This window comes from Frieseomelitta varia, unplaced genomic scaffold (genome assembly GCF_011392965.1).
Source record: "Frieseomelitta varia isolate USP_RPSP 00005682 unplaced genomic scaffold, Fvar_1.2 scaffold_190, whole genome shotgun sequence".
Taxonomy (NCBI): domain Eukaryota; kingdom Metazoa; phylum Arthropoda; class Insecta; order Hymenoptera; family Apidae; genus Frieseomelitta; species Frieseomelitta varia.
This window is the reverse complement of record NW_025109639.1, coordinates 220809-243863: the sequence shown is the minus strand read 5'-3', so window position 1 is coordinate 243863 and position 23055 is coordinate 220809. Positions and strand designations below refer to the sequence as shown.

Sequence of the window (23055 nt, the reverse complement as noted above, 5' to 3'; positions counted from 1 at the left end):
GAACTCGTTGATTTGTATATCGTCATCTCGAGCAAAGATGATCGCTTACCTCTCAGCTGCGGTAGCAGCTGACAAACCTTCTGCTGTGGCAGCATCGTCGTGAATATCCAGCGGTAGATATTTTCTGGTGGACAGGTGCTTGCAATCTGCTTGCGCGACAGCCGGCGTTCGTGACGATTCTTAGCGTAGCAACGAATGAATCGAATCATTTCGTCTTTGATAAAAGAATGAATTGAGAACTCTTTAAAAGATTTATTGCTATACGAAGAGAGCCAACCAATGTAAATACTTTTCCATGAATGAAAAATAAGACAAAAATGACTTGTAAATTGTTTGCAATAAAAACTGACTTACACTGATTGTATTTAGGCCTTCCTATATTCAAGATTATATGGAATCGATCAAAAGTTAATAAATACTTATATAGGAGAATGAATATAAATAATTAATTAATTAGCAGTTAGATAAAGTAATAAGTAAAAAAGACGAGAGACTGTAAAGCAAAGATTACAAAAGATTCTTCAAATGTTAATTTTACGACCTGAATTGATCCTACAGACCGAATACTTCCCATACATAAATAACGCCTCACCATATTGTACAGTCGCAATATATCGTATTATATCAATTATCCATTGTTCCAGTTATTGTTACACCTCGTTCGAAATATCGTAAAAAATATGAGATAGTCCTCGTAATTGAGAAAATATTTTAATATTTATCTTATAACGAGAAATATAGAAATAAAAGTAGAGTCGTAAAAATTATTATTTGTAGAAACTCATTTTATTCATATTTTGTGAGAAAAATTGACATGTACTTACTATATTATGAATGAAAAATAAGACAAAAATGTTCATATCATGGTTAAATAGAATAGTTTAAAATTGTTATTATGTTTAACTTAAAGAAAAACTCAATTTTAAAAGAAAATTTTTATAGAATAGTTATTTAATACAAGATATTTACAATGTTACGTATTTACAATGTTACAGAGGCGTAACAAGTGTAAATACTTACACTAATTTAGCTTTCATGGCGGAAAGATAAACACGATACTTCTATCTATCGAATATCGAACAAGAAATAATCTCTCTGAAGGAAGCAAGCTAAACAAATCGAAAACGAGAAATCGAATTTGGCCCTTTTTCCTCGTGCACGGTACCGTAAACGATTACATAAATTAACATTTTGATTCGAGGAGCCGTGGGGTCGTTTCAATTTATAATTAAGACCTCGGGCTAATTGCAGGCGAGCGCGGACCAGCTCTGTAGCTGCAATGTCGAATAATTAACGATCCTTCGTATTGCGCCCTCGTGCATTGAACCAGGCTTCTTACCTAGTCAACTCTGCTCGTGTTACAAGCACAGACGAGGTACAGGATAGACGTGACATCCAGTACATTTTTGTCACCATTGATTAACTAGGATAGACTAGGATAGAATGCTTTTTCTTATCCTATTTTTGGAAGTCATCTGAACCTCTTACCATTTTCATATCATAGCATACCATATCGATTTAAACAAGTTTTGCACCACAACAGTAGTAATAGAAATCAGAAAATATGAACAATGTTGTTACATATCCACCGCAAATTATTTATTGAATTGAACGTGAACGTTTTCTTATTCTTAAGAGAGGACCAACTTAATTTTTGACTATAACATATAAATTAGCATTTAGTATATGTCAACAGAGTTATAAGTTAAAAACTAACTATGCAAATGTAGTTTCAGTGTCTGTAAAAAAATATAAAAATTACAGTTAAAGCTAGGGGGCTACTAACGTAGTCACCTCCTCGTGGTTAGACGGCTGGTAAGTGGCATAATTTTCCAAACACTTTTTAATTTTCCAAAAACTGATGTTTATTCATTTTTTTGATTTCTTGTTCCAAAGATTAATATTTGTGAAAATGATACCAAGCTACTGCGATGAACTACTGCGATGCGTGCGGTTTAATTTTAGTTTCGAACATTATAGATTAAGTTAGTTTTAAGCATCGTCGAACAACGGGCGTTTTAGTTTTAAGTTTCACCGATGGACGGTGGAGTGCGTACGTTTTAGTTTTAAGTTTCATTGATGACGTGAGATGCACGCGTTTTAGTTTTCGGACATTGTAAATTGAGTCTTAAGTCTTAGTTTTAAGTCGTGTCTTTGGTTGTAACCCTTAATTTTGAGTCTTAATTTTATGTAAGTCGTGTTTTTAATCGTAAATCTTAGTCGTATGTCGTGTCTTTAATTTTAAGTCCTAGTTCTAAGTCCTAGTTCTAATCTTCAATTTTAGATCTTTAGTTTTCAGTTTCGGTCTTCGGTTTCAACGTTGGACAGCGTCAATCTAAATTCTCAATTTCACTTCGAAGATAGAATTATCGTAGATATTTCACTTCGTTATACAGATGCGATTTATTCAAAGAAATAATTTTTTGCTCTAACTTACTGTTCAAAATTTTCAACGATTCAATTTGATCGATTCCAATTTAATCGATTTTTCTGTCACGTGACACATATTTGTCCTTATCGCACATTATCGCTCTTCTTGAGCAATAATGGCACCTCCTACGGAGGTGCTGCCACCTAGAGTATTAAAAAATGCGCCATATACTGCTATCTATTGGATGGAAATAAATTAAATTAACAATAAGTTCTAACAATATGGGATACATGGCAGCACATGATACATTCCTGTCGAATTGGCATTCGTGCCTCTCTTTGAGAGTCATAGGGGAAGAGGCCCCTCCACATTTACTTTTATCTATCGTTCATCTCTTCTGGAACCCCACTACATCACACGACTTCTCTCTCACACTTCAATTTAATTGCTGCACACTGCTCTTACAGTCACATTTCATATGTGTTAGTTTCACCGATTATAGTGGCAGGCTCGATAAATGAGAGTGGGGATTGTGTAGCGCATGGAAAAGAAAGGAAGAGGGGGAATCGGCTCATCGAAAGTCAGACTCCGTGTGGCTCGTGCAGGGGAAGAAGTTCGACAGGTCTGGATTAGACGATCAAGTTAACACAATTCAGTAAACTAACGAAAATATTGTATTTACAGTACGAAAATATTATATGTACAATATTTAATAATAAACCATAGTGTGAATATATCACGACTAACCGGTTGATAAAGTGTTGATGAGGAAAACAACTGAATTCACTCACAATCGAAAGTTCTGTGTTGTGAAACATTAATCAGTAGCGGTAGATATTGAAATACATTCATCTATGAAGTATTGTGGTACTAGTCAATGATTCTATGTAAAATATATTTTCTGTAAAAGTAAAATATAGATACAGTTTCTCCTGTGTGACAATAGCATGTTACGTGATCGTGACATTGCACATGCGCAAAAATATACATATGATGAAAATAGTGAAATTGCGTATAATGTTAAAACTTAAAAGTATCACAAGTTTAAAAGTGTAATCATAAAAGTATATATAATTACTTTTATGATTACAGTTTGTATGATCATTTGTGATATTTACATAAATTACGTCCTTAAGTGAGGTCACAGACAACTATAAGAATTTTTATTACAAAAATTAAGATATTCAATTTTTCTTTTGTATTTTATATTACTTCTAATAAAGATTAGTAATTGCATTAAATAATATCAAAAGTTTCAGAATTAAACAATAATAGGATTAACGTTATTTTTTTAGTGATAAGGATTAAAAATCAAATAAATGGAAGAAAAAGAAGAAAAGTTTCCTGCTCAATGGGCACTTGATATTCTTGAACCTACACCTGTCGATCAATCAAATAGTATTCTAAAATATTATACAGTACCACCTGCTATGATATGTGGACCACTTGGTGTAACAACTTATAATTATGTTACATCCAAACCCATATTTTGCAGTAAGTTGATAAATTATATTATTTTAGAAATAACTAACCTAGTAATAATTATTATTCAGTTATTTCAAAGACCATTCTCTACTATATTTCGGAATGATAGTAAACAATTTTCATTTGTATATATACATTATACATATTTTTGTTATTACATTTTATTTATTTTGGTATTGTGTCAAAAATGAGATATAAAGACATATTTTAATCAAAACATTTTGATCTTTTTTTTTATATAATTTCTTTTTTATGAACAACCTTGATAATGCAGTATATACTATCTAACATTAGTATCAAGTTGAAATTTTATATAAAAGTTTTGATTATTTATTATATTTATACATTATATTTGTATACATATATACATATAAAAGGTTAAAATGATATTTTTTTAATTCTTAACGTACCATAATAATAAATTGTTTTTATTATTATTTCATGGCTAATTTTTTCCTATATATCATATAGCTAATATTGACGCAGATGATTAATATTAAAGTGTGAATATTCAATTCATAGATAAACTATACATGGTAATATCAGCCATAAGCTTGGGTGTTGCTTCATATTGGTTACAGTGGTCCGCTGAGTTACAATTTGCAAGAAAACATGCAATGATGAGAGATTATATAATGCGTCATCCAGAACATTTTCCTGAACCAGGTATAGTATCATTAATATATTTATTATAAAATATTTGATTTTAAATTAAAGATCACTGTTGATGAGAATGTATATTTAATATTTTAGAAAACAGAAAGTATGCAGATATCTTGAGACCATGGTGTCCAATCCGTTAAAGGATTGAAATCTGCTTACAAAATAGTTAATTTATATTGTTAAAGAATAAAGAATAAAATACATGATGTATCACATATCATATTTACTTTTCTTTTATGTTTACTTTAATCATACAAAATTTATTACGAAATGTTATTGCATGAATTTTTTTAAACTATAAAAAGTAGTGAACAAACTTTTTTTTCTATTTGTAACTTAATTTATGATTTTTACAGACAAGAGTCTTCTAAATGACAATAAACAAATAAGTATCATCATTAAAATGAAATATAATTTTTATTTTAATAAAAATTTACAGCTCTTTTATACTTTATGCAAGGCAAAACAAATTTAATATATTCAATAAAGTATTACTTATAGTTAAACAGAGTAAAAAAAAATGAAACGCAGACTTGTGTTACATGCAATTTGTATATTAAAAATAAACACATAAATGAAAACAGAAATAAATTACATATTGTATAAAAATTTAATTGAAATTAATGAAATAGCTTTATAATTTGAAAAATTATTTAATTTGCAGTTCTATCATATATTTATTTTATAAATACATTTTATTATTATTATTATTAATATTCTCGAATTTTGTGAAAACTTATATTATTTATTTTGCTCTTAATATATTTTTCATTTTGATGAATATATTATCTTGAACTGCATTCAAGTTAAAAAAATTTATATTTATTATACATGTTATTTATATAAACAACAACAAAAAGAATTAATTGAATTCTTTCTAATTATCATTCTAAGTTTAAACACTTTTATTTCTTTTCAGGATTATAATTATCATTATATAGTCCAGTTCCTTTTGAATCTCCTAACCAGGGATACTTATTAGGACACTCCCTGCATGTTTCTAAATACCTATGAATATATTTGTTATTATTTTATGTTTCAAAGTGTTAGATATATCTTCAAGGTAAATTTATTATGCGTTGTTCATCTATATAGCTATATAGATATTTACCTTGTTGTAGTAAAATTCGATTCCGTAGGTTTGAAGTCTAAAGCACATTTATTTGGATTATTACATGGTGGCTCAGGAAGATTTTCTTTCTTTTTACAAGACCACCCTTCAAAATTATTCAGAGATTTTATTGGTTTTGGATCAGTTATCCATGTAAGTGCTTGAGTAGCTGTTACGAAATATACATCAGGTCTGCAAATATAATTATTTTAATAGTTTACAAAAGTGATATGGAATGTAAAAATTCATATGATGCATAGACTATTTCTTGTTTACAATGTTACTGCCCAATCAAGAAATTTTGACAATCCACGTTCAAGTTCTTTTATTTGGAACCAGTTAGTATGAAAAGGCATCATATATGGTGCTCTGTTTTGCTCATAGTAACGGTTAAAATCTTCTTGCAACCATTCAAAAACTTCTTCAGGGTCATGATTATGAAGGACACATTGATCCAAGTAAGGACAATGTCCTCCTTCGTAGCTTTCAACATAATGTGCATTCAATGGTAATTCCCATACTCCTAAAAACAAACAGAATATTTTTTTTCTTTTACAGTTCATACCTTATATTTTACATGATAACATACATAAAATACTCTATTACCTGGAAATGATTTAGTAGGACATGTGCCTGCTTTACATTCATGTGGAATTTTATAATCAAGAGTATATGGCCAAATTGGTACTTTTAATGGAGAAATTCCAATACTGCTATCATATATGTATCCAAAATCTTCCAGTACTTTGTACTGAGTATTTCGACCTGGTTTTAGATATGGAGCTCTCATGCCCACAATTTCACTTATTGAGATATTACTAAAGTGTTTAAGTATTTCTCGCATTCCTATCATTTCTCCAACCCATTCTTCATATCCTTTATCTTCTAGTCCTTTCTGTAATCTAAATAACAGATCATATACATAAGTATCAATTTACTCTAAAAATTTTTTTTTATAATTTTTTAAAAAATAATTTAATAGTTTTGATTTGTTAACTTGAAGAAACATTGTATAAGGATTGTCTTTTAAGTGAAAAAATTAGAAATACTTACGATATAGTTTCAGTAGCAATTTCATGTCCATCGTGTGCTAAACTTTGCACCATATTATAATTACAATATTCATGAGAAATAAAGAATGTGCCTTTCAAAGGACAGTTATTTGGATTTAATCGATCAGTGGCAAATATTTTTTGATAATGATCAAAGTTATTGTGATTTATTGCTCCATCAAATGTCATTATTATCATTTGTGGTGTCTGAAATTTAGGAAAACTATGTGAAAGATATTGTTAAAAGTAATTTTTGTGAGTGTTTATGTGCGTATGTATGACAAAAGAAAAATATATACTTCTTCTGGATGGAGACCACCAGGAATTATTGTACCATCTCTTGAACAGAAACAATAAGGTAACTGACAGTTAGCAAAGTCACATTTTTCTGCTAAATCAGTTGGTGGTTCAGTAATAGGTGGTGGAGCTATAAAATATAAATATAAAATTAATAAAAAATATAATTTAATTTATTGTTATTAAAAATAAAATACTCACTTGTGGCAATAGGTCCACAACGTGCTTCATTCTTAAAAGTACAAAATTTACTAATATCGTCAAAATGTAGTCCTGATGGACACCTATTTAAATATGGATAGCCGTCGACACACTGTTGAAATCATATATAAAAATGAAAATTGTTTGTATCACATTTTATTATTAACAACATATATTTATTATTAAATTATTAAATTTCAATGTAAAATACCTGGTAAAATCTTCTACATGTAGCTGGGTCTGCAAAATTGCCATTACCTTGACCTTCAGGGCATTTGAATTCTTCATCTTTTCTTTCTTCCTCTTTTTTAGCATTTTTCTGCCCGTGAACTATAAAATGAAAAGATTAAAATAATTAGACATATAAAAATATAGAAAAAAATTAATATTTTTGAAATTGAAAGAATTAAAATCTCGATTGATCAAAATACATCAGTGCATTTATCTTTTCAAAATTATTTATGATTATTCGCTTTATTCTAAGAATTTCTCTTTATTAGAAAAATTTACCTGTAATAAATAATAAATATACATTTACTACTTCGTAAGGTTCAATATTAATAAATTAAATGGTTTATAATTTTATGTAAGATAAACGAAAATTTAAAAATTTCAGAGATACTTTTCATAAAGATGTCCATTATGTAATGCTCCACGTGAAATATAGTCAATTCTATCTGAAATATTTTTTCAAACGAACAATTTAAGAAATATACATGTGGAGTATAAGCAAAGCCAGAAAGAGAAATACATATTTTCAAGAAAATAAAGATATTAAACTAAATGAAGATATTAAATTGTAAGTATATATGTTACTTATATTACATTACGTGTGCCAGTGGCAAGATCAAGGTTTAACACTGACTTACACGCATTGGTAACAATATATCGCAAATCTTAAAATTTTCAAAATGATAATCATCTTATATAATATAAAGTATTTATTCTTTATCAGTGTAACAAAATTTCATATGTTTTCTAATGCATTTTTTGCGCTGAATAAATATTCAACTTCTTTCATTTAAATACATATCACTTCAAGGATATCAAGAATAGCAATCGGAATTCTTTCTCCATTTGATGATGTGTTAAATGGTTGTTCTAAAATATACAAACTATAGCCTTTGGATAGGATTTTATTGAAATATTTTTTATACGAAATACAGACAGAAAAAAAGTTGAACCTACTAATTTTAATAATAATTTTAATTTTATTATCTCTAGAAAGCATTTTCGAATTTGTAATTTTTTCGAGATTTGTTAATCTAAAATACGTCGCAAAGTTTATCTTTTATCTTACAATAAAAATTCAAGAAAAATTCTCATTTATACTGAAAACGTGAATTGTGCAACTCAGAAAGTCGGATTCAAAGTGAAAGAAAAAGTACACACGCGGCCATGATTGAACCAACAAACGTGGAAATCACGCATAACTGGACATTTAATTCGACGAGAGAAGATTCGGACTCGAACACGTTGAAATCTTGTACAGATAGATTGTCAGGAGAAAGTGGTATTCCAGGAAGATACGTACTTCGCTACAATTTTATAATACCTGTAACCGTGAAACACGCATTGTTTCGTTTACAATATAAAAAATTTTTAAAACAATTTCATAGCAACAAGGTTTGACCATACAAAGTACCATTTAAAAAACGCAAAATGATTTCGATTTTTTACGAATATAAAATACTATTTCATATCGTACTAGATTTTTCATTTACTACTAATAAACTTTCGTTTGAAATATTTTCGTATAATTCGTATTAATTAAACACACGTACAAGAATTTATTAATCGGTAGAGTTGTTTGTTATTGGAGCAAGTCTCGCATGTGCACATATGCCAAAAAGATCGGTTTAGCAGCGAAGTGAAAAGTGAAGGTACTGCTCTGGCAATGACGTTGTGGTAAATCGTTCAGGTGCAACATTTCCATGGTACACGCATTCAGACTTGAGCATACGATACACCATATACGTAAACATCGAAACTTATGTAAACAGCAGTGAAACCACCGACCAGGAACCTCATTTAACGGCGCTTCTCTCGTATCGGCATGTCGGCTGGTTCTTCGCTTCCTCCGACTCCTTACTTTTTATCCGTGTCAACTTTACTTACGACACGCACTATAACAATGCAAGGAACTTCCAACGTTTCATGGAAGAATCTTGTTTATCGTGGAGATCTTTATTTTCACAGTGGACGCGCGTTTCACGAATTCTTAAAAGAAAACTCTTCTAAATTCTCTGGCGGGCAAATTCAATATTTTACCATTTTTAATGTGTATGTATGTATTGTAAAATTTTAGTTCATTTTCTACGAATTAATAAAAAAAAAAAATCGAAGTATTTAACGTAGTGATGTATTATCGTGCACAGTATTCCAGAACTTCTAACGAAATTTTATGGTGTAGTGTATATTTTTAATCTTTTGTTGGGGCAATTTTAAAAAATTCTGAGGTACCAGATGTAATAAGAAATCATTGAAATTTCTATTAGATCACAGTCTGTCGATGGTTGATCCTTGAATATACAGTATTTTCATGTGTAATTTTATTCGATTTATTGATCTTAAGTATTGCATTAGAGGTACAATTTATTAACAACAAGATATTGTTTGAGTCAATGGGTCAAGGCACATCCTTTGATGTTTCTTGCATTCGATTAGCAGAAGAATTAATCGATCAGCTTGCAATGTTATATCACGATCTACTTATTTTCTTAATTAACATACTGTTAAATAATTATTAAAGAAAGAGGGGGAGAGAAAGAGAATTGCAACTTTCATTCAATAAGGTTATTTACGGAGCAGTTGCAAATTATTGAGAGAATGTCCACAGAAGGTCATTCTTCCACCTACATTTCTAATAAATCTAAACTGCTATTTGATTGATTATATCTAAGTGCAAAGTATTTAATAGAGTTGACGACGAACAAAATAATAAAAATCTTAAATTATTACCATATTTTTCAACACAAAAGAAAAAGAATTAAAAGATGTATATAGATAATCAAAGCTTCAACTCGGAAAGAACATTTCATTTATCAACTGAAGAGCTAAACGAACATAAAAAAACTTACTGTCAGATAAAAATAGAATCAAGCCTTTTCCATAAAATCGATCATAACTCAAAAAGATCCATCTAAATATCTGCTTAACGAGTAAAAACATGTGCTATTTACGAGTGACGAGTAACTTTCTACGTTGAATAATCGTAAACGACAAATTTCGAAATTTCATCAAATTTCTCTGTAAACGTTGAAAGATAGCGATGGAGAAGCCAGGAGGAGGAGGAGCCAGGAGTTTTACATCGCCCAACGGGTTTGATCTCTCTTCAGAATGAGCAGCTGTGTCTTCCTACCTGCGACAACGATGAACACGACGACACACAGCAGCAATCGACTCCTTTCCGACGTCATCCTTCACGAAAAATCGTTTTTTCTAATTCCCGTTACAATTTGATTAAATTTACACAGCATTTACACCCGTAAAGGTAAATGTACAAAGATAATCTTCAGTTTGTTGGCTCGTGATGCACGAACATACTCGTAGTCAACGAATCACTGAAAGAAAGAAGTGTCACGGTACTGTTAGCCAAGGTTTACCAGCAATGGTGTCTGCCATGGACTACAGGAGTTGGGAACTGAACGGTAGGAACCATTCTTAGCTCATTGGCTGACCACTTTCTACCACCATCTCGATCGCCCGAGAAATCTTCACTTTTATTCGCATTAGAGCCGAGACAGTGGTTCCGCGTAAATCCTGCTGAAAGCCTGAATTTTTGACGACATTCAGGAATTTTTCGAACAATTCCTGATTTCACGATAAAGGCGAAGTTCCTTCGTTTCTTGTCTCCCTCGTTTTTTAAAAATAATTTATTAGTTTTTTCAGTGTAGACCATTCAGTAATAAAATTGAAGATTTAAAGGATTGCCAAACTGGTTTATATTTTCACAGAATCTTTGTATAATTTGTTCTCTTATTCCTGAAAAATAAAATTTTAATTTAATCCAAACTATCAATTGTTTATGTTAAAAGATAGAATAAAGATATAAAAGAACATTCATATTTATTAAGAATAATCATTATATATATTAATGTCAATTTCTATGCATATATGCATGCATAGAAAAATATGTTATACTATTTCATTATTTAAAATTATCTAATATTGAAACTCAATTAGATACCTCTAAGATATATAGAAATATATTTCATTAATGTACGTACACGTATGAAAAGCATAAAAATATTCAGAATTCAATCTTGACCATTTGTGGTTTCCTCTTTTGTTTTTCTTTCTTTGCCGAGTTCTTTTTTGTTGTTTTTTCATTATCTCTTCTTTGAGACTCGGTAGGTTGCCAATAAGGATTGAAATATCCCTCTTCGCGTTTTATGATGTTTAATTCCTGAGATGCTAAATGAATTTTAGTAACAGTTTCCGAGTCTAACAGATATTTTGCTCGATAAGTAAAATTGAACGACCAATTTATGATCGGATTCCATTTTTGTTGCGTCTTAAGTACACGATGAACAATATGAGGAAAATGAAGAAGAATGTCTCCAAAGAATGCCGTGTTTTCTAACGTAGTAGATATTGCTTGGAACAAAATATATGATTTATAAGAACTTGCTTAAAAAAAAAAAGAAAAGGAAAATTATATTAATAATAAAACAATTACCACTTTGTACGGTAACATTCTGTGGCAACGATCTATTATCTGGATTGAAACCTCCACTTTCGATTAATGATTTACTTGTCTCGATCACATCAATCATTTTTTCACCAAGGACTATAATCATCTTATACAAACGTTCGTAGCTATCTATTTTTTGAAGACGTTTAATCGCTTCGGTATGTTCCTTGCGTTGATGTTCAAATGATTTTTTGACTAATAACATTTCGGTTAAGATGAGTCACAGAATAATATATAAATAATGATTGATACAGTATTATCTATATAATATCAATTAATATAAATAAATATTAATATTAATTTCTTCAGCGCCTATTTTATATGTTGTATATTCAAATAGATATAAAACCAGCAACATATCATATACTCAAAAGGATACAATTGCTTTTTTTTAATTTAATTTATAGTTATATTTCGAATGGATACATAATTCTTCGTAGACTTGAATTTTAAATGAATCATTATTTCGCGGCTTCTCGTTGATTTGATAATTTTCGACGGTCGGAGAAATATACTGTCCATGCGCAGTACATGTCAACATTGACACGATTACAATATAAAACAGAACGCGTGGCATTTTGTCGGGCGAAAACCTATTTAAAATATAAAATAATGTGCTGATAAAACACTCGTATAGAGAAGAGTCGTTAAGTATCCACGATCTTTATGCTTTTCCAGGAAAAATTGTACGATTTTAACCAACATTCAATCGACAAAGTGAAGCTACAAGTTTACAAACGCGACATAACAATAATACTGCCATCTACTAACTTTCGTATATCGAATGCATCAACGTTAGTGTCAATTTCCTTCACGAATGATTAAAAGATTCGCAGTTGCATTGTACTCACGTGAACAATTTATATCATGACGCGTATATATCTTTTTAGAATCTTTTACTAACACTGTTCATGAGAAGTGTTAAATCGCATTGGGAGATCTTTCTGCACGTACAACAGCAGATCACTTAAATTATTAAAATAACATTAGACAAAGATTTTCATGTTACGTGTATGTGACATGACAATTTGATATGATATGAAGATATTTTCATTTAAAATCCTGATTTAATGATTTCATAATTCAAGTTTAATGTCTACAACAAATATGGCAGCGACAGATGATGCAAAATTTGATGTATGTAATTATGTTAAAAATGTTTTTATTTACATTTATTTATTTATTTTTTAATTTACATAGTAATATCTTTTCAGTAAAAGTTAATAAGTAAAATAATAACATATAAACGTTTTTATGATAAATGTAATATAATATTAATCTCAAATTTGTATTTATAGTTCAAAGTTACGATGGAATATGCTGACCCTCAGAATATTGAAGGTGAGCTGACAGTGGGAGGCAAACAAAAATCAAATCTTGGAGAACCTGAATTTAATACTTTGGATGAACCAATCAGAGATACGATTGTGAGTTTATAAATATTTTGTATATAAAAATATTGGGTATGTTTAAAAACATTATATTACTATATTATTATATTTTATATTATAGCTCAGGGATGTACGAGCAGTGGGCAAAAAATTTTATCATGTTTTATATCCAAAAGAAAAGAAGAGCTTATTAAAGGAGTGTATGTTACTAAGATACCTTAATATTATAAATTATAAATTATACTCATAATTTATATTTTCAATACCAAAAATATCTTTAATTCTAGGGGATCTATGGGGACCACTAGTATTATGTACATTCATGGCAATGTAAATTTAATATTTTCCACAATATTTCAAATGCTGTTTACCTTATAATTATGGTTATAAATATTTTGTTGTTATTTCAGGATATTACAAGGTTCTTCTGATACAGCGAATAATTTTAATGATGGGGGACCAGAGTTTGCAGAAGTTTTTGTTATTGTATGGATTGGATCTATGGTTGTTACTTTGAACTCCAAATTATTAGGTGGCAACATGTAAGTAGTTGGCAGAAAAATTTAATATTTAATCCTAGTATCGAAAATTATAGCGGTATGCTGCATGATTTTTATGTATGTAAACTTATCATCAAAAAACTTTAGTAACTAATTATTATAAATTTTTTATAAATCTAAAATATAAGAAATAAATGATACAAGAATTTTGCATTTTATTTGTTATATTTAAAAGATAATATGTTTGTTGTAGATCTTTCTTCCAAAGTATTTGTGTCTTAGGATATTGCTTGTTGCCAACTGCCATTGCTCTAATTTTATGCAGAATCATATTAATGGCAGAACAGACTACTTTCTTATTTAGTTTAAGATTTATTATTACTATGATTGGATTCATATGGGCAACATATGGTTAGTATAACTTTGATGAGTTTTACATTAGATACTTGTACATCAAACTTTTTCCTGCAAATATGATTTGTATACATTTTAGCATCAATGGCATTTCTCGGTGACAGTCAACCAGTAGGGAGGAAAGCTTTAGCTGTGTATCCAATATTTTTATTCTATTTTGTAATTTCCTGGTTGGTTATATCTCATACCACATAAGACAGAATGTAAGTTGATTATAATAAGAAGACTGTACATTGTTCCATATTTGTGCACAAAGTAAAGCTGAAATTGCAAATTGAGCAAAACATTGCTTACATTGTACTTTGAAATTCATTAAATTTAAGCATATGTCACGAGTCAGAAATTGTAGATAAAATTTATTGCTGTAGATGCGTATGTTATTTATTATACATTTTAGAAAATCATAACTTTATATGTCAATTATAATTCTACATACATAAACATAAAATAATGAATAATAATTAAGTAAATTATTACCAGATTGTTATATATTTATACGTAAGCTCGATAAACAAAAATAGTTTACAATGGAAGAAAATAATTTTTACTTCATTCATTTGAAACTCAAAATCGTCATTCAATGTGTATAATGTACAGTTTCAAAAAATATAATCATTGTCAACTGCTTTTATCATAAACAAACATTCCTATTAAAATATTCATTTACTTCTTAGTCATTTAATAGTATTATAGAAATGAAATACAGTATCAAATCATATGATTTGTATTTTTTACATATACATATTATATAAATAATGTTAGTTGTAAAATTAAAATCAAACATTAATAAAATAATACATTTTACATGATATAAATAAATTCTGTATTTTTCTATTCACATGTATGTAAAATATCTCTCTAACTTATTTAGTAGAGTTTTACTATCAGCATGATTAGGATATGTACTTAGTGACTTTTGTACAGCAATATAACTTGTTTGAAGATCTCCAACCTACGACATTTTTTAAAGTAATACAAATGATATAACTCTATGCAGAAACATAATATAACATATAATTATAATACCTTATAAGCTAAATAAGCACTATTAAAATGAGGCTCATAAAGAAAGTTAGCAATGTTGGCAGCAGCATGAAAATATGTTCTCGCCGCAGTAATGTTTCCATTTCGAATTTGTATAACTCCAAGATTATTATATGCTAAAGCATATCTATTATCACTAACAATAGCTAATTTTAAACATTCTTCCGCCATTGTTATATCACCTATAGTCTAAATAATTGGTAATAAATAGTAAAATTTGCATATATATAGTAAAATTTTTATTAAAAAAATAATTTCAATTATTGTTAAAAACTTAGACATTAAAAGAAACTGTATACATACAAGGGCAATGTGTGAAATGTTATACCATATGTCTGCCATAGTTTCATCAGTAGAAAGACTAATTGCTCTTTCAAAACAAGATATGACATGATCATATTGCTGAGCATAAAAGCAACATAAACCAAGATTATTAAATAATTCGGCATTATATACCCCCATTTGTAACAATCGTCTATTCAAAAAACTTAAGTTATATTTTCAGTTTCTATTTATTTAGATTTGTACTTACCTGTAATATCGTAAAGCTAATTCGGGTTGATCATTGTAAAAATGTTGTATTCCGATACTTGCTATTGCTTCTGTATGAGAAGCATCTTCTTGAGCAATTATTTTGTAGTACTTTAACGACATACTCATATTATTCAAACTATCGAATATACGTCCCATTTCCGTAAGAATATTCACATCATTAGAAAAATACTCAAGACCTTTTTTACATGTTTCTAAAGCTGTTAATGGTTGATCAAGTCTAACATAAACTCTAACTAGTCTCAGGATCACTTCAATAGTTTTAGAATCTTTTAATGCTGATTTAAATTGTTGTTCCGCATCTCTGATTAACCCTAAACTATAATAACATTTTCCAAGTTGTACTTTCCACCACCAATCTTTATACTGACAAACTTGTGTTGCTTGGACTGCTAAATCTAGTGCCTATGTATTATAATAATTAATAGAATTATAGTAAAAGTATTATAATATTAATATTTTATAATTAATATGTTATAATATTAATATTTCTAATCATCTACAAATATTGAATATATTAATATGTTAAAATATTAATATTTCTAATCATCTACAAATATTGAATAATATATGTATGTTTACTTACGTATCTTACATCATGTTCATGATAATATATATACTCAAATAATGGTTTTGCAATACATGATTGGCTAGCATATTTAGAAATATTTAATCGTGATAATTGTATAAAAGGTCCTCCTGGCTCTGTTAACATGGATGCTGTGCCTAATCTATGTTTTAATTTTGAATGAGTAATAATTGAACATTTTAATTACAATTGTGTTACAAAGTATAAAACCTAATATAGTATATTAAACCTAATAGTTATACCTAACACTACGACTAGAACTTGCAGTAATTGGTCTAGCTGTCATAGCAGTTCTTGGTGTTTTTAAAGTTTGCTCAATTGATTGAGACATAGCAGATTGAGTAGCTGGTCGTACAACACCAGTAAGTGGTCTACCTTTAAAACATATTAAATTTTAATCTTCATTTTATATTTGATTGCTTTAAATTATTCAAACCTGATTGAGTTTTAGGTCGAAGATATTGTCCAGTGAAAGAAGTACCAGGGTTTTTTAAAGATGTTCCTGGTCTAGGCATAGAAGATATTGTATAATTATCTAATAAACTTTCAGCAATTCCTTCTTCTTCTCCTTCTATATCATCTACATATATTTGTAATGTCAAGGCACGCATTTTTAAAACCCATACAGTCTATATAATGAAAAAACATATTTCTATAGAAATGTAAATTGTTATTTCAAATTTATATTAAACTTGTACCTGATCAAGAGGATTTTTTTTTAGTAAATTTGTACATATTGTTGTACAGTCTTCATATTTTCCTTGATTGAATAAGTTTAGAGCTTTAAATAACTCCATAATTTAATAAAAAGCTTAATAAACTTTTTCATTTAGAAGAGAAATTTATAATAAATTTTATCAAACTGTATTATTGTACTTAACATATCTTGCTATATAATGGAAATATGCAAAATTTACATGCATGAAGATATTGATTAACCTGCTTATAACCTTAGGTACACATAGACACATACATGAGTATAGATTAGGGAATAAAACATATACTTCTATATTTTGTGAAAAATTACATAGAATTCATAGTAAATTTTATAGGAAACGGTTAATTATTTAATAGTTAATTATCATAAACTAGGTCTATAATATCATTCCTCATATAGTTAAATATCTTTTATTCTATTTATTCATATTAACAAAATATTATTGCTTGAAACAATCTAATTTTTACATAAATGAAAAATACTTTAAAAATAACAAAGTACTATCTTATACATTTAGTTTGTTTTGTACATGTCAAAAATTGACAAAGGAAATTTATTTTTATATGATTTTTATTTATACTGTACATATCTTGTAATTGATATTATAATTCATATTGTAATTTAAATAATTATGAAAATGGAATATTTTCGTAACAATGATAACAAGTTAGTGTATATTCAAAATATTTTACAAAATTAATTTCTTGTTGTATTATATTATGTACGTGTTCATTCTTTCTCATTCAGCATCCAACAAGCTTTTGATGAGTTTTTTAAAACAAAAAGTATACAGGAACAATGCACAGAAGAATCCTTCAAGCAACTGCATGAAGCATTTTTGGTACTTGCGAGTTTGAAAAAGAATTAAAATATTTTCTAAAAAATTTTAAACAAAATATTATAAATTTGATATCTTTATCTCTCGCATATACACTTCAATAATTAATATAATAATTTTTATTTTCCATAGATTTTACCAAATGAAGAGATGGATATAACCCAATTATACGATGCATTTGAAAATATATTGCACATACGAATGCCGTATGATGAATTTAAAATTTTATTTACAAAAGTAATATTGTAGATTTATTATTCTATTTTTACGTATTATATACTTTTTATTATATAAAATTTCTTTCTATTTATTAATTTTAGATGAATTTAAAGAGAGACGGAAATATTACATGGAATGAATTTATTTCGTATTTATTAGTAGAATTTCAAAAGAAAGATACTACATTACAATGGCAAATATTGAGACTTCCAATAATTGATACTCCTCAACTTTTGAAATCAAATCATCGTACAGCTATACACAAGATCATATTTTGCCCTGAAATTTTACCTGTACATGATATATGCAATTTTTGATAAATATATTTGATATATATACACATTGCTAATTATAATCTTTTATGTATCGATAGGATAGAACTGCGAGTTTTCACAGAGGATTTTATTTAACTATAACTAAAGAAGGTATCATAAATTACTGGACTTTGGATTTAAAATACGAACGTAGTGCACAATCTGTAAATCGTTAGTAATTTTATATTTTATAATGTTCTGTAATATTTGCATTTATTTTCGAAATTTCTATCTTTTCAGCATATTTAAAAGTACAACAGACTTTAATAACCGATATGATAGTATTGCCCGATATACAAGTAGTATGCACAAGTTCTACTGAATGTGATCTAAGATTTTATGATACAGCAGCAAAGAAATTTGATCTTCGAATAATGGTTATATTTCTTAAATAGACGTTATTATTTATTTAAATAAACTCTTCAGTGTTAAAATCTTGTACAATTAGATATCTGGCTTGGACAATGCAGTCATTTGTATGGATTATTATTTTAGTAAAAATATTAAAGAAGACTCGTATATTGTGCTTGGAGATATGAATGGATCCGTCAAAGTCATGTCTTTTAGTCCAATACAAAGAGGACCATTTAAACAAGAACCTCAACGTGATACTTTATTTATTCGTTATGAATCTGTCTTGAAGGCAAATAATTTATCTTTGAAAGCTTGTAATTTAGAAAATTAATATAGAATACGTATACACAAGAATAAGAAATTATAGATACTTGATAATTCCGATACTTTTAAGTCGTGAAATTTGAGAATTTCGAAATATTTTTGGAATTCAGATTTTCATATGCTATACTATCTAAGACAAATAGATAGTATAAATTTGTAATATGTATTATAGGGTGAACTAAAAGGTTTAAAGATTCTAGAATTTAAGAATGTACATACAGACTGGGTGATACAAGTAGCTTATTACGGAAGTTTAAGAGCTTTTATGTCCAGCAGTAAATGCAGTAGTTGTTCCTTATTATTCAGTGATCTCACAGGAGCTAGGATTCAATACAAATTTAAAGTTAACATGGGTATATCCTGTTTCACATTTTGTGAAGGTATTTTATTAGAAAATTTTATTCACTTTTTTACATATATACATGTACATCGTACCTTTTAAATGTATAATTATATAGAGGGTCAATTATTAATAACTGGTGGACCAGATTGTGTAGTTCGAGTTTGGAACCCTTTCGTGACCAGAAGACCAAATAGTACTTTTCAAGGACATCGCGCGCCTATTTGCGCTTTAATTGTACAAGATGCTGGTAAACGCGTGTACTCTCTTTCAAAAGATAGATGTATCAAAGTGTGGGATGTATTAGTTCAATCTTGTGTTCAGGTTTTAATAATAACATACTTTATTAAAAAGTATTTTTCTTAATTAATATATTTCACTTATAAAAATAAAATAGCATTAATTAAATGGTAATATAAATGTGTGGTATGTAATTCGAATTTAAGTTTGTTTTATACAGACGTACAATGGCCTTCCTAGTGAATTAGGTGAATATATATCAATGTCTGTAGTATATAATACATTGAATCGCAAAATGATTATTGCCAGTTCAATGATTGCTGTGATCGTTTGCGATCCTGAAGTCAACAAAGAAATATCTGACGGTTTTACCCATACAAAACCTATCAGCTGTGTTTTGTATAATCATCTCTACAAAGTGGTAGTAATGCTTTATATAATTTTTATTTTCTGCGTTAGAAAATCCAAATATTTTATCGGATTGTCTACGAATTTAGGTAGTTACAATCGGATTAGATTCTTGTATAATAGTTTGGGATCCATGGCTTGGAAATCGTTTGTTCTTAGTAACACATGCGCACAGTAGATTCTTATATGGTCAGTTTCATGACATTGAAATCACTGCTGCTTGTTTCGATGAATCTGAACAATTATTAGTATCAGGCGCTCGTGATGGAACATTAAAAATATGGAATTTTAATACTGGTACTTGTTTACGAAACATGACACTTGAAACTCAATGGTATATATGTGCTTATTTTGTTATTTTCTATCTATTTCTATTTTTTTATCACATATCAGAATTAAAATACTTTCTAATAAGTATTAAATATTCCATTGATAAGATTTAAATATGTATTTCTTATAAATTTCTTTCATTATGCATAGCGAAATAACCAGTTTAGTTTGGCTGGAAAATCGAATTTTATGTAGTAGTTGGAATCGTCAAGTCGTAGAATTTGCAACTTCTGACGCATATGTATTTAGAAAAGATTGGGGGATAATCCATACTGATGATATTCTTTGTTCAGCCATGTGGTATTCTCAGGTATTGGCTACAGCAACTTTTAATGGAGAAATAATACTTTGGAGACTAGAAACAGGTCAACCATACCGAAAATATAAAGTTAATGAACCAATGTCAAGGTAAGATCTAAAATAAAACGTTAAAATAACATAAAAATTATAATTTTAGAAATAATTTACCATAAAAAGCAATTTTAACTAATCAGTAGGTTTTATTTATTTTTTTAATTATAAAGATTTAGGATAAGATACCATAAGGATGAAAAAACGTATGAAATAAAAAAACCTAAAGAAATTACAACAGTCACTTCCAAACAGAGGTAGTTTATACATTGCACTTGTGGTTTTGCATAAAAAATTTTTTTATAATAATAAATATTTATAGTCAACATGTGATGGTTTCTAAACATCAAGAATCTGCATTGAATATTACACGAATTGTTGCTGTTCGAGCTATGATATTTTTAAATGCCCGACCGGTTGGGCCTGATGTTGGAACATTGTTAGTGTCTCTTGATTCAGGATATATACAAGTATGGACTCATCATCCTGCTGGTGGATTTCTACAAGCTTTCTCAGTTATTCATTCTATACACGATTGTGCATTAGCATTAGCAACTGATCCCAAAAATCACTTTCTCGTAACGGGTAAAGAAAGTATATATCTAAATTGTATATATTTATTTATTGTAAAATTATTTTTTGTATATAAATACTGCAACAAAAAGTTTAATATAAAAGAAAAGATAAAAAATATTATTAAAGAATAAGTTCATTTAAAAAAATTTAGGCCATAATGCTGGATATATTAAAGTTTGGTATTTAGCAAATTATCTGTTGCCAAATCCTCCCAAGATATCTATGCCTCTTTTACGGTTGGAATTTCCATTTCTATGGAAAAAGAAAATTATTGGCAGAGCAAAAAGAGCAGTAAGAGATCAACCTTTACCGCTTTTACTTTCATCTATACATGGGCATTTAAAATCAATTACATCCGTTCAAATAATTCCAGATACGCATATTATTATTAGGTAATTAACATTAATATAGTACTTATTATTTTATGAATTATAAACCTACTTTATTACTATAATTATTATAATATAATGATTATTAATATAAAAATATATTACTTTTTGAATTTATCATTTCTTAATTTTTTTCTATAAAAACAATTATTTCCCTAATATATTTTATACAATTTATGCAATTCTTTTTGTTGATTTTAAGTGGTAGTACAGATCATTCTGTACGGTTGTGGACTTTTGGCGGTCGTTATATCTCAACCTTTGGAACTTTTAAGCCTTGGTCAACAATTTTACCAACAATCCCAACATATCAGTATTTTAAAGATTATAGATATCCACCGGATATTAAAAGAGTCGCTAGTTCTACTACACTGAAAGTAATTAATTTCACATGCAATAAATCAATTAAATTACGAAGAAAATTTGATTATTAAATTGAATTGTTATACAAACATAAAAAGATTTTCGAAGGAGATATCAGGCAAGAACCAGACCTTAAACGTGAGGAATTAAAAGAGATTTTGAAACCTGAGCGTATTATGATTAATGGGCAAAGGATTACTATTACTGTGATGGATAAATCAGTCTTAATAATCTTTGCAGATCAGCCAATTTTAGATACATCTTTACCACATGTAAACATTTTTATATCTAATGCTAGTTTATTGCAAATTTGTTAAAAACACGTGGTGCAATAAGAATATTATTACAGATACCTATATACACGCACTTAAAATTAAGACCTTTAGAAATCATTCGAACACCAAAATTACCAACACTTTTACAAGAACAAAAAGAGTTGATGTAAGTTTCATCAATTATTATTAATTACTGCTAATAATGTGATATTAATTATAATTTTCTAAAAACGAATTTGTGATTATGAAATCACTGCACGTACAAAGGAAGATAAAAGCAAACTATACATATTAACATCTTAATAATGTCATGCGTATTTTAATAAATTTTTTAAAAGAAAAGAAAGATACACAATAATGATGACAATGTCTAATAAAATTTACTTCTCATTAAAAAGTCGTACTAATATATTCATTATCGTTATTAATTAATCATTAATTATTATCAATTATTAATAACTAACTAAATTACGGGTCTTCTTTTTGCAACTAATGCAATAAGATACATATAAATAAGAAAAAATGATAAAATTTGATGAATATGGTAAAAATAACATATATTCATTGATTCGCTGATATATTAAAAATTCATGCATATTGTTTCAATGATAACTACAACGTAACATCATTTTGATGCAAAATATCGTGTA

The 23055-nt window shown here is 28.3% G+C and overlaps 7 protein-coding genes across 14 annotated transcripts in view; 3 read left to right on the top strand and 4 right to left on the bottom strand.

Annotated features, from left to right (window-relative positions):
* The window catches only part of LOC122539073 (tumor necrosis factor receptor superfamily member 4-like), a 31682-nt gene extending 29732 nt beyond the window's left edge, over positions 1 to 1950 (bottom strand). The window contains exon 1 of the mRNA XM_043673675.1: positions 1938 to 1950. The gene's annotated coding sequence lies outside the window, so the exon portion shown is untranslated. The remainder of the gene's footprint in view (positions 1 to 1937) is intronic.
* An 897-nt stretch (positions 1951 to 2847) lies between these two features.
* Positions 2848 to 10241, top strand: LOC122539076 (NADH dehydrogenase [ubiquinone] 1 subunit C2). 7 transcript variants are annotated; one of them, XR_006308978.1, is made up of 5 exons: positions 2848 to 3201; positions 3667 to 3865; positions 4379 to 4522; positions 7797 to 7979; positions 8538 to 10241. XR_006308978.1 is itself a non-coding variant. In XM_043673680.1 (5 exons), exons 3-5 carry the CDS (start codon positions 3691 to 3693, stop codon positions 4657 to 4659), a joined length of 369 nt encoding a protein of 122 aa, XP_043529615.1. In that variant the 5' UTR covers positions 2848 to 2993; positions 3056 to 3201; positions 3667 to 3690; the 3' UTR covers positions 4660 to 4741. The 7 variants fall into 7 exon arrangements, 5 of the variants coding, with proteins under 5 accessions (XP_043529615.1, XP_043529614.1, XP_043529617.1 ...); XR_006308977.1 differs by having other exon boundaries at positions 8405 to 10241; XM_043673680.1 differs by lacking the exons at positions 7797 to 7979; positions 8538 to 10241 and adding an exon at positions 4610 to 4741 and having other exon boundaries at positions 2848 to 2993; positions 3056 to 3201.
* LOC122539068 (chitin deacetylase 1) lies at positions 5320 to 10683 on the bottom strand. The gene is made up of 9 exons (XM_043673666.1): positions 10542 to 10683; positions 7392 to 7510; positions 7181 to 7292; positions 6982 to 7109; positions 6684 to 6889; positions 6237 to 6532; positions 5907 to 6153; positions 5631 to 5822; positions 5320 to 5527 (listed from the first exon to the last, which is right to left on the bottom strand). The coding sequence occupies exons 1-9, from the start codon at positions 10597 to 10599 to the stop codon at positions 5425 to 5427; spliced, it is 1461 nt and encodes a 486-aa protein (XP_043529601.1). The 5' UTR covers positions 10600 to 10683; the 3' UTR covers positions 5320 to 5424.
* A 366-nt stretch (positions 10684 to 11049) lies between these two features.
* Positions 11050 to 12799, bottom strand: LOC122539070 (coiled-coil domain-containing protein 134-like). 2 transcript variants are annotated; one of them, XM_043673670.1, is made up of 4 exons: positions 12728 to 12799; positions 11862 to 12099; positions 11410 to 11779; positions 11050 to 11164 (listed from the first exon to the last, which is right to left on the bottom strand). In XM_043673670.1, exons 2-3 carry the CDS (start codon positions 12079 to 12081, stop codon positions 11433 to 11435), a joined length of 567 nt encoding a protein of 188 aa, XP_043529605.1. In that variant the 5' UTR covers positions 12082 to 12099; positions 12728 to 12799; the 3' UTR covers positions 11050 to 11164; positions 11410 to 11432. The 2 variants fall into 2 exon arrangements, with proteins under 2 accessions (XP_043529605.1, XP_043529604.1); XM_043673669.1 differs by lacking the exon at positions 12728 to 12799 and adding an exon at positions 12303 to 12453 and having other exon boundaries at positions 11862 to 12071.
* A 73-nt stretch (positions 12800 to 12872) lies between these two features.
* On the top strand, positions 12873 to 14548 carry LOC122539071 (protein YIPF6-like). Its single transcript, XM_043673671.1, has 7 exons — positions 12873 to 13013; positions 13175 to 13303; positions 13389 to 13467; positions 13555 to 13597; positions 13678 to 13809; positions 14021 to 14178; positions 14261 to 14548. The coding sequence occupies exons 1-7, from the start codon at positions 12969 to 12971 to the stop codon at positions 14374 to 14376; spliced, it is 702 nt and encodes a 233-aa protein (XP_043529606.1). The 5' UTR covers positions 12873 to 12968; the 3' UTR covers positions 14377 to 14548.
* Positions 14549 to 14825: 277 nt separating this feature from the next.
* Positions 14826 to 17308, bottom strand: LOC122539067 (tetratricopeptide repeat protein 8). The gene is made up of 8 exons (XM_043673665.1): positions 17065 to 17308; positions 16803 to 16995; positions 16609 to 16741; positions 16364 to 16508; positions 15758 to 16182; positions 15529 to 15700; positions 15208 to 15414; positions 14826 to 15133 (listed from the first exon to the last, which is right to left on the bottom strand). Exons 1-8 carry the CDS (start codon positions 17161 to 17163, stop codon positions 15017 to 15019), a joined length of 1491 nt encoding a protein of 496 aa, XP_043529600.1. The 5' UTR covers positions 17164 to 17308; the 3' UTR covers positions 14826 to 15016.
* Positions 17309 to 17553: 245 nt separating this feature from the next.
* LOC122539077 (WD repeat-containing protein on Y chromosome) lies at positions 17554 to 22606 on the top strand. The gene is made up of 17 exons (XM_043673683.1): positions 17554 to 17925; positions 18055 to 18159; positions 18243 to 18434; positions 18515 to 18626; positions 18696 to 18832; positions 18904 to 19098; positions 19306 to 19513; positions 19592 to 19797; positions 19934 to 20134; positions 20211 to 20455; positions 20602 to 20859; positions 20976 to 21059; positions 21125 to 21387; positions 21530 to 21770; positions 21970 to 22144; positions 22229 to 22402; positions 22480 to 22606. The coding sequence occupies exons 2-17, from the start codon at positions 18073 to 18075 to the stop codon at positions 22573 to 22575; spliced, it is 2874 nt and encodes a 957-aa protein (XP_043529618.1). The 5' UTR covers positions 17554 to 17925; positions 18055 to 18072; the 3' UTR covers positions 22576 to 22606.
* Positions 22607 to 23055: the final 449 nt, after the last annotated feature.

Excerpts from the sequence above, each read along its gene's own strand:
- LOC122539077 (XM_043673683.1), top strand. The coding sequence starts at position 18,073 with ATGGATATAACCCAATTATACGATGCATTTGAAAATATATTGCACATA. Across the intron at positions 21,388-21,529 it reads AAATCACTTTCTCGTAACGG|GCCATAATGCTGGATATATT; the intron begins GTAAAGAAAGTA and ends AAAAAAATTTAG. Across the intron at positions 22,145-22,228 it reads CTAGTTCTACTACACTGAAA|ATTTTCGAAGGAGATATCAG; the intron begins GTAATTAATTTC and ends AAACATAAAAAG.
- LOC122539070 (XM_043673669.1), bottom strand. The coding sequence starts at position 12,453 with ATGCCACGCGTTCTGTTTTATATTGTAATCGTGTCAATGTTGACATGT. Across the intron at positions 12,072-12,302 it reads TCAAGTCTACGAAGAATTAT|TCAAAAAATCATTTGAACAT; the intron begins GTATCCATTCGA and ends AAATGTTATTAG. Across the intron at positions 11,780-11,861 it reads GAATGTTACCGTACAAAGTG|CAATATCTACTACGTTAGAA; the intron begins GTAATTGTTTTA and ends TTTTGTTCCAAG.
- LOC122539076 (XM_043673679.1), top strand. The coding sequence starts at position 3,691 with ATGGAAGAAAAAGAAGAAAAGTTTCCTGCTCAATGGGCACTTGATATT. Across the intron at positions 3,866-4,378 it reads ATCCAAACCCATATTTTGCA|ATAAACTATACATGGTAATA; the intron begins GTAAGTTGATAA and ends TTCAATTCATAG. Across the intron at positions 4,523-4,609 it reads AGAACATTTTCCTGAACCAG|AAAACAGAAAGTATGCAGAT; the intron begins GTATAGTATCAT and ends TTAATATTTTAG.
- LOC122539068 (XM_043673666.1), bottom strand. The coding sequence starts at position 10,599 with ATGACGTCGGAAAGGAGTCGATTGCTGCTGTGTGTCGTCGTGTTCATC. Across the intron at positions 7,293-7,391 it reads CATGTAGAAGATTTTACCAG|TGTGTCGACGGCTATCCATA; the intron begins GTATTTTACATT and ends TGATTTCAACAG. Across the intron at positions 5,823-5,906 it reads CTTGATTGGGCAGTAACATT|ACCTGATGTATATTTCGTAA; the intron begins GTAAACAAGAAA and ends TTATATTTGCAG.
- LOC122539071 (XM_043673671.1), top strand. The coding sequence starts at position 12,969 with ATGTCTACAACAAATATGGCAGCGACAGATGATGCAAAATTTGAT. Across the intron at positions 13,304-13,388 it reads AACCAATCAGAGATACGATT|CTCAGGGATGTACGAGCAGT; the intron begins GTGAGTTTATAA and ends TTTATATTATAG. Across the intron at positions 14,179-14,260 it reads ATTCATATGGGCAACATATG|CATCAATGGCATTTCTCGGT; the intron begins GTTAGTATAACT and ends TATACATTTTAG.
- LOC122539067 (XM_043673665.1), bottom strand. The coding sequence starts at position 17,163 with ATGGAGTTATTTAAAGCTCTAAACTTATTCAATCAAGGAAAATATGAA. Across the intron at positions 16,742-16,802 it reads TCGACCTAAAACTCAATCAG|GTAGACCACTTACTGGTGTT; the intron begins GTTTGAATAATT and ends TATGTTTTAAAG. Across the intron at positions 15,415-15,528 it reads ACATTTCACACATTGCCCTT|ACTATAGGTGATATAACAAT; the intron begins GTATGTATACAG and ends CCAATTATTTAG.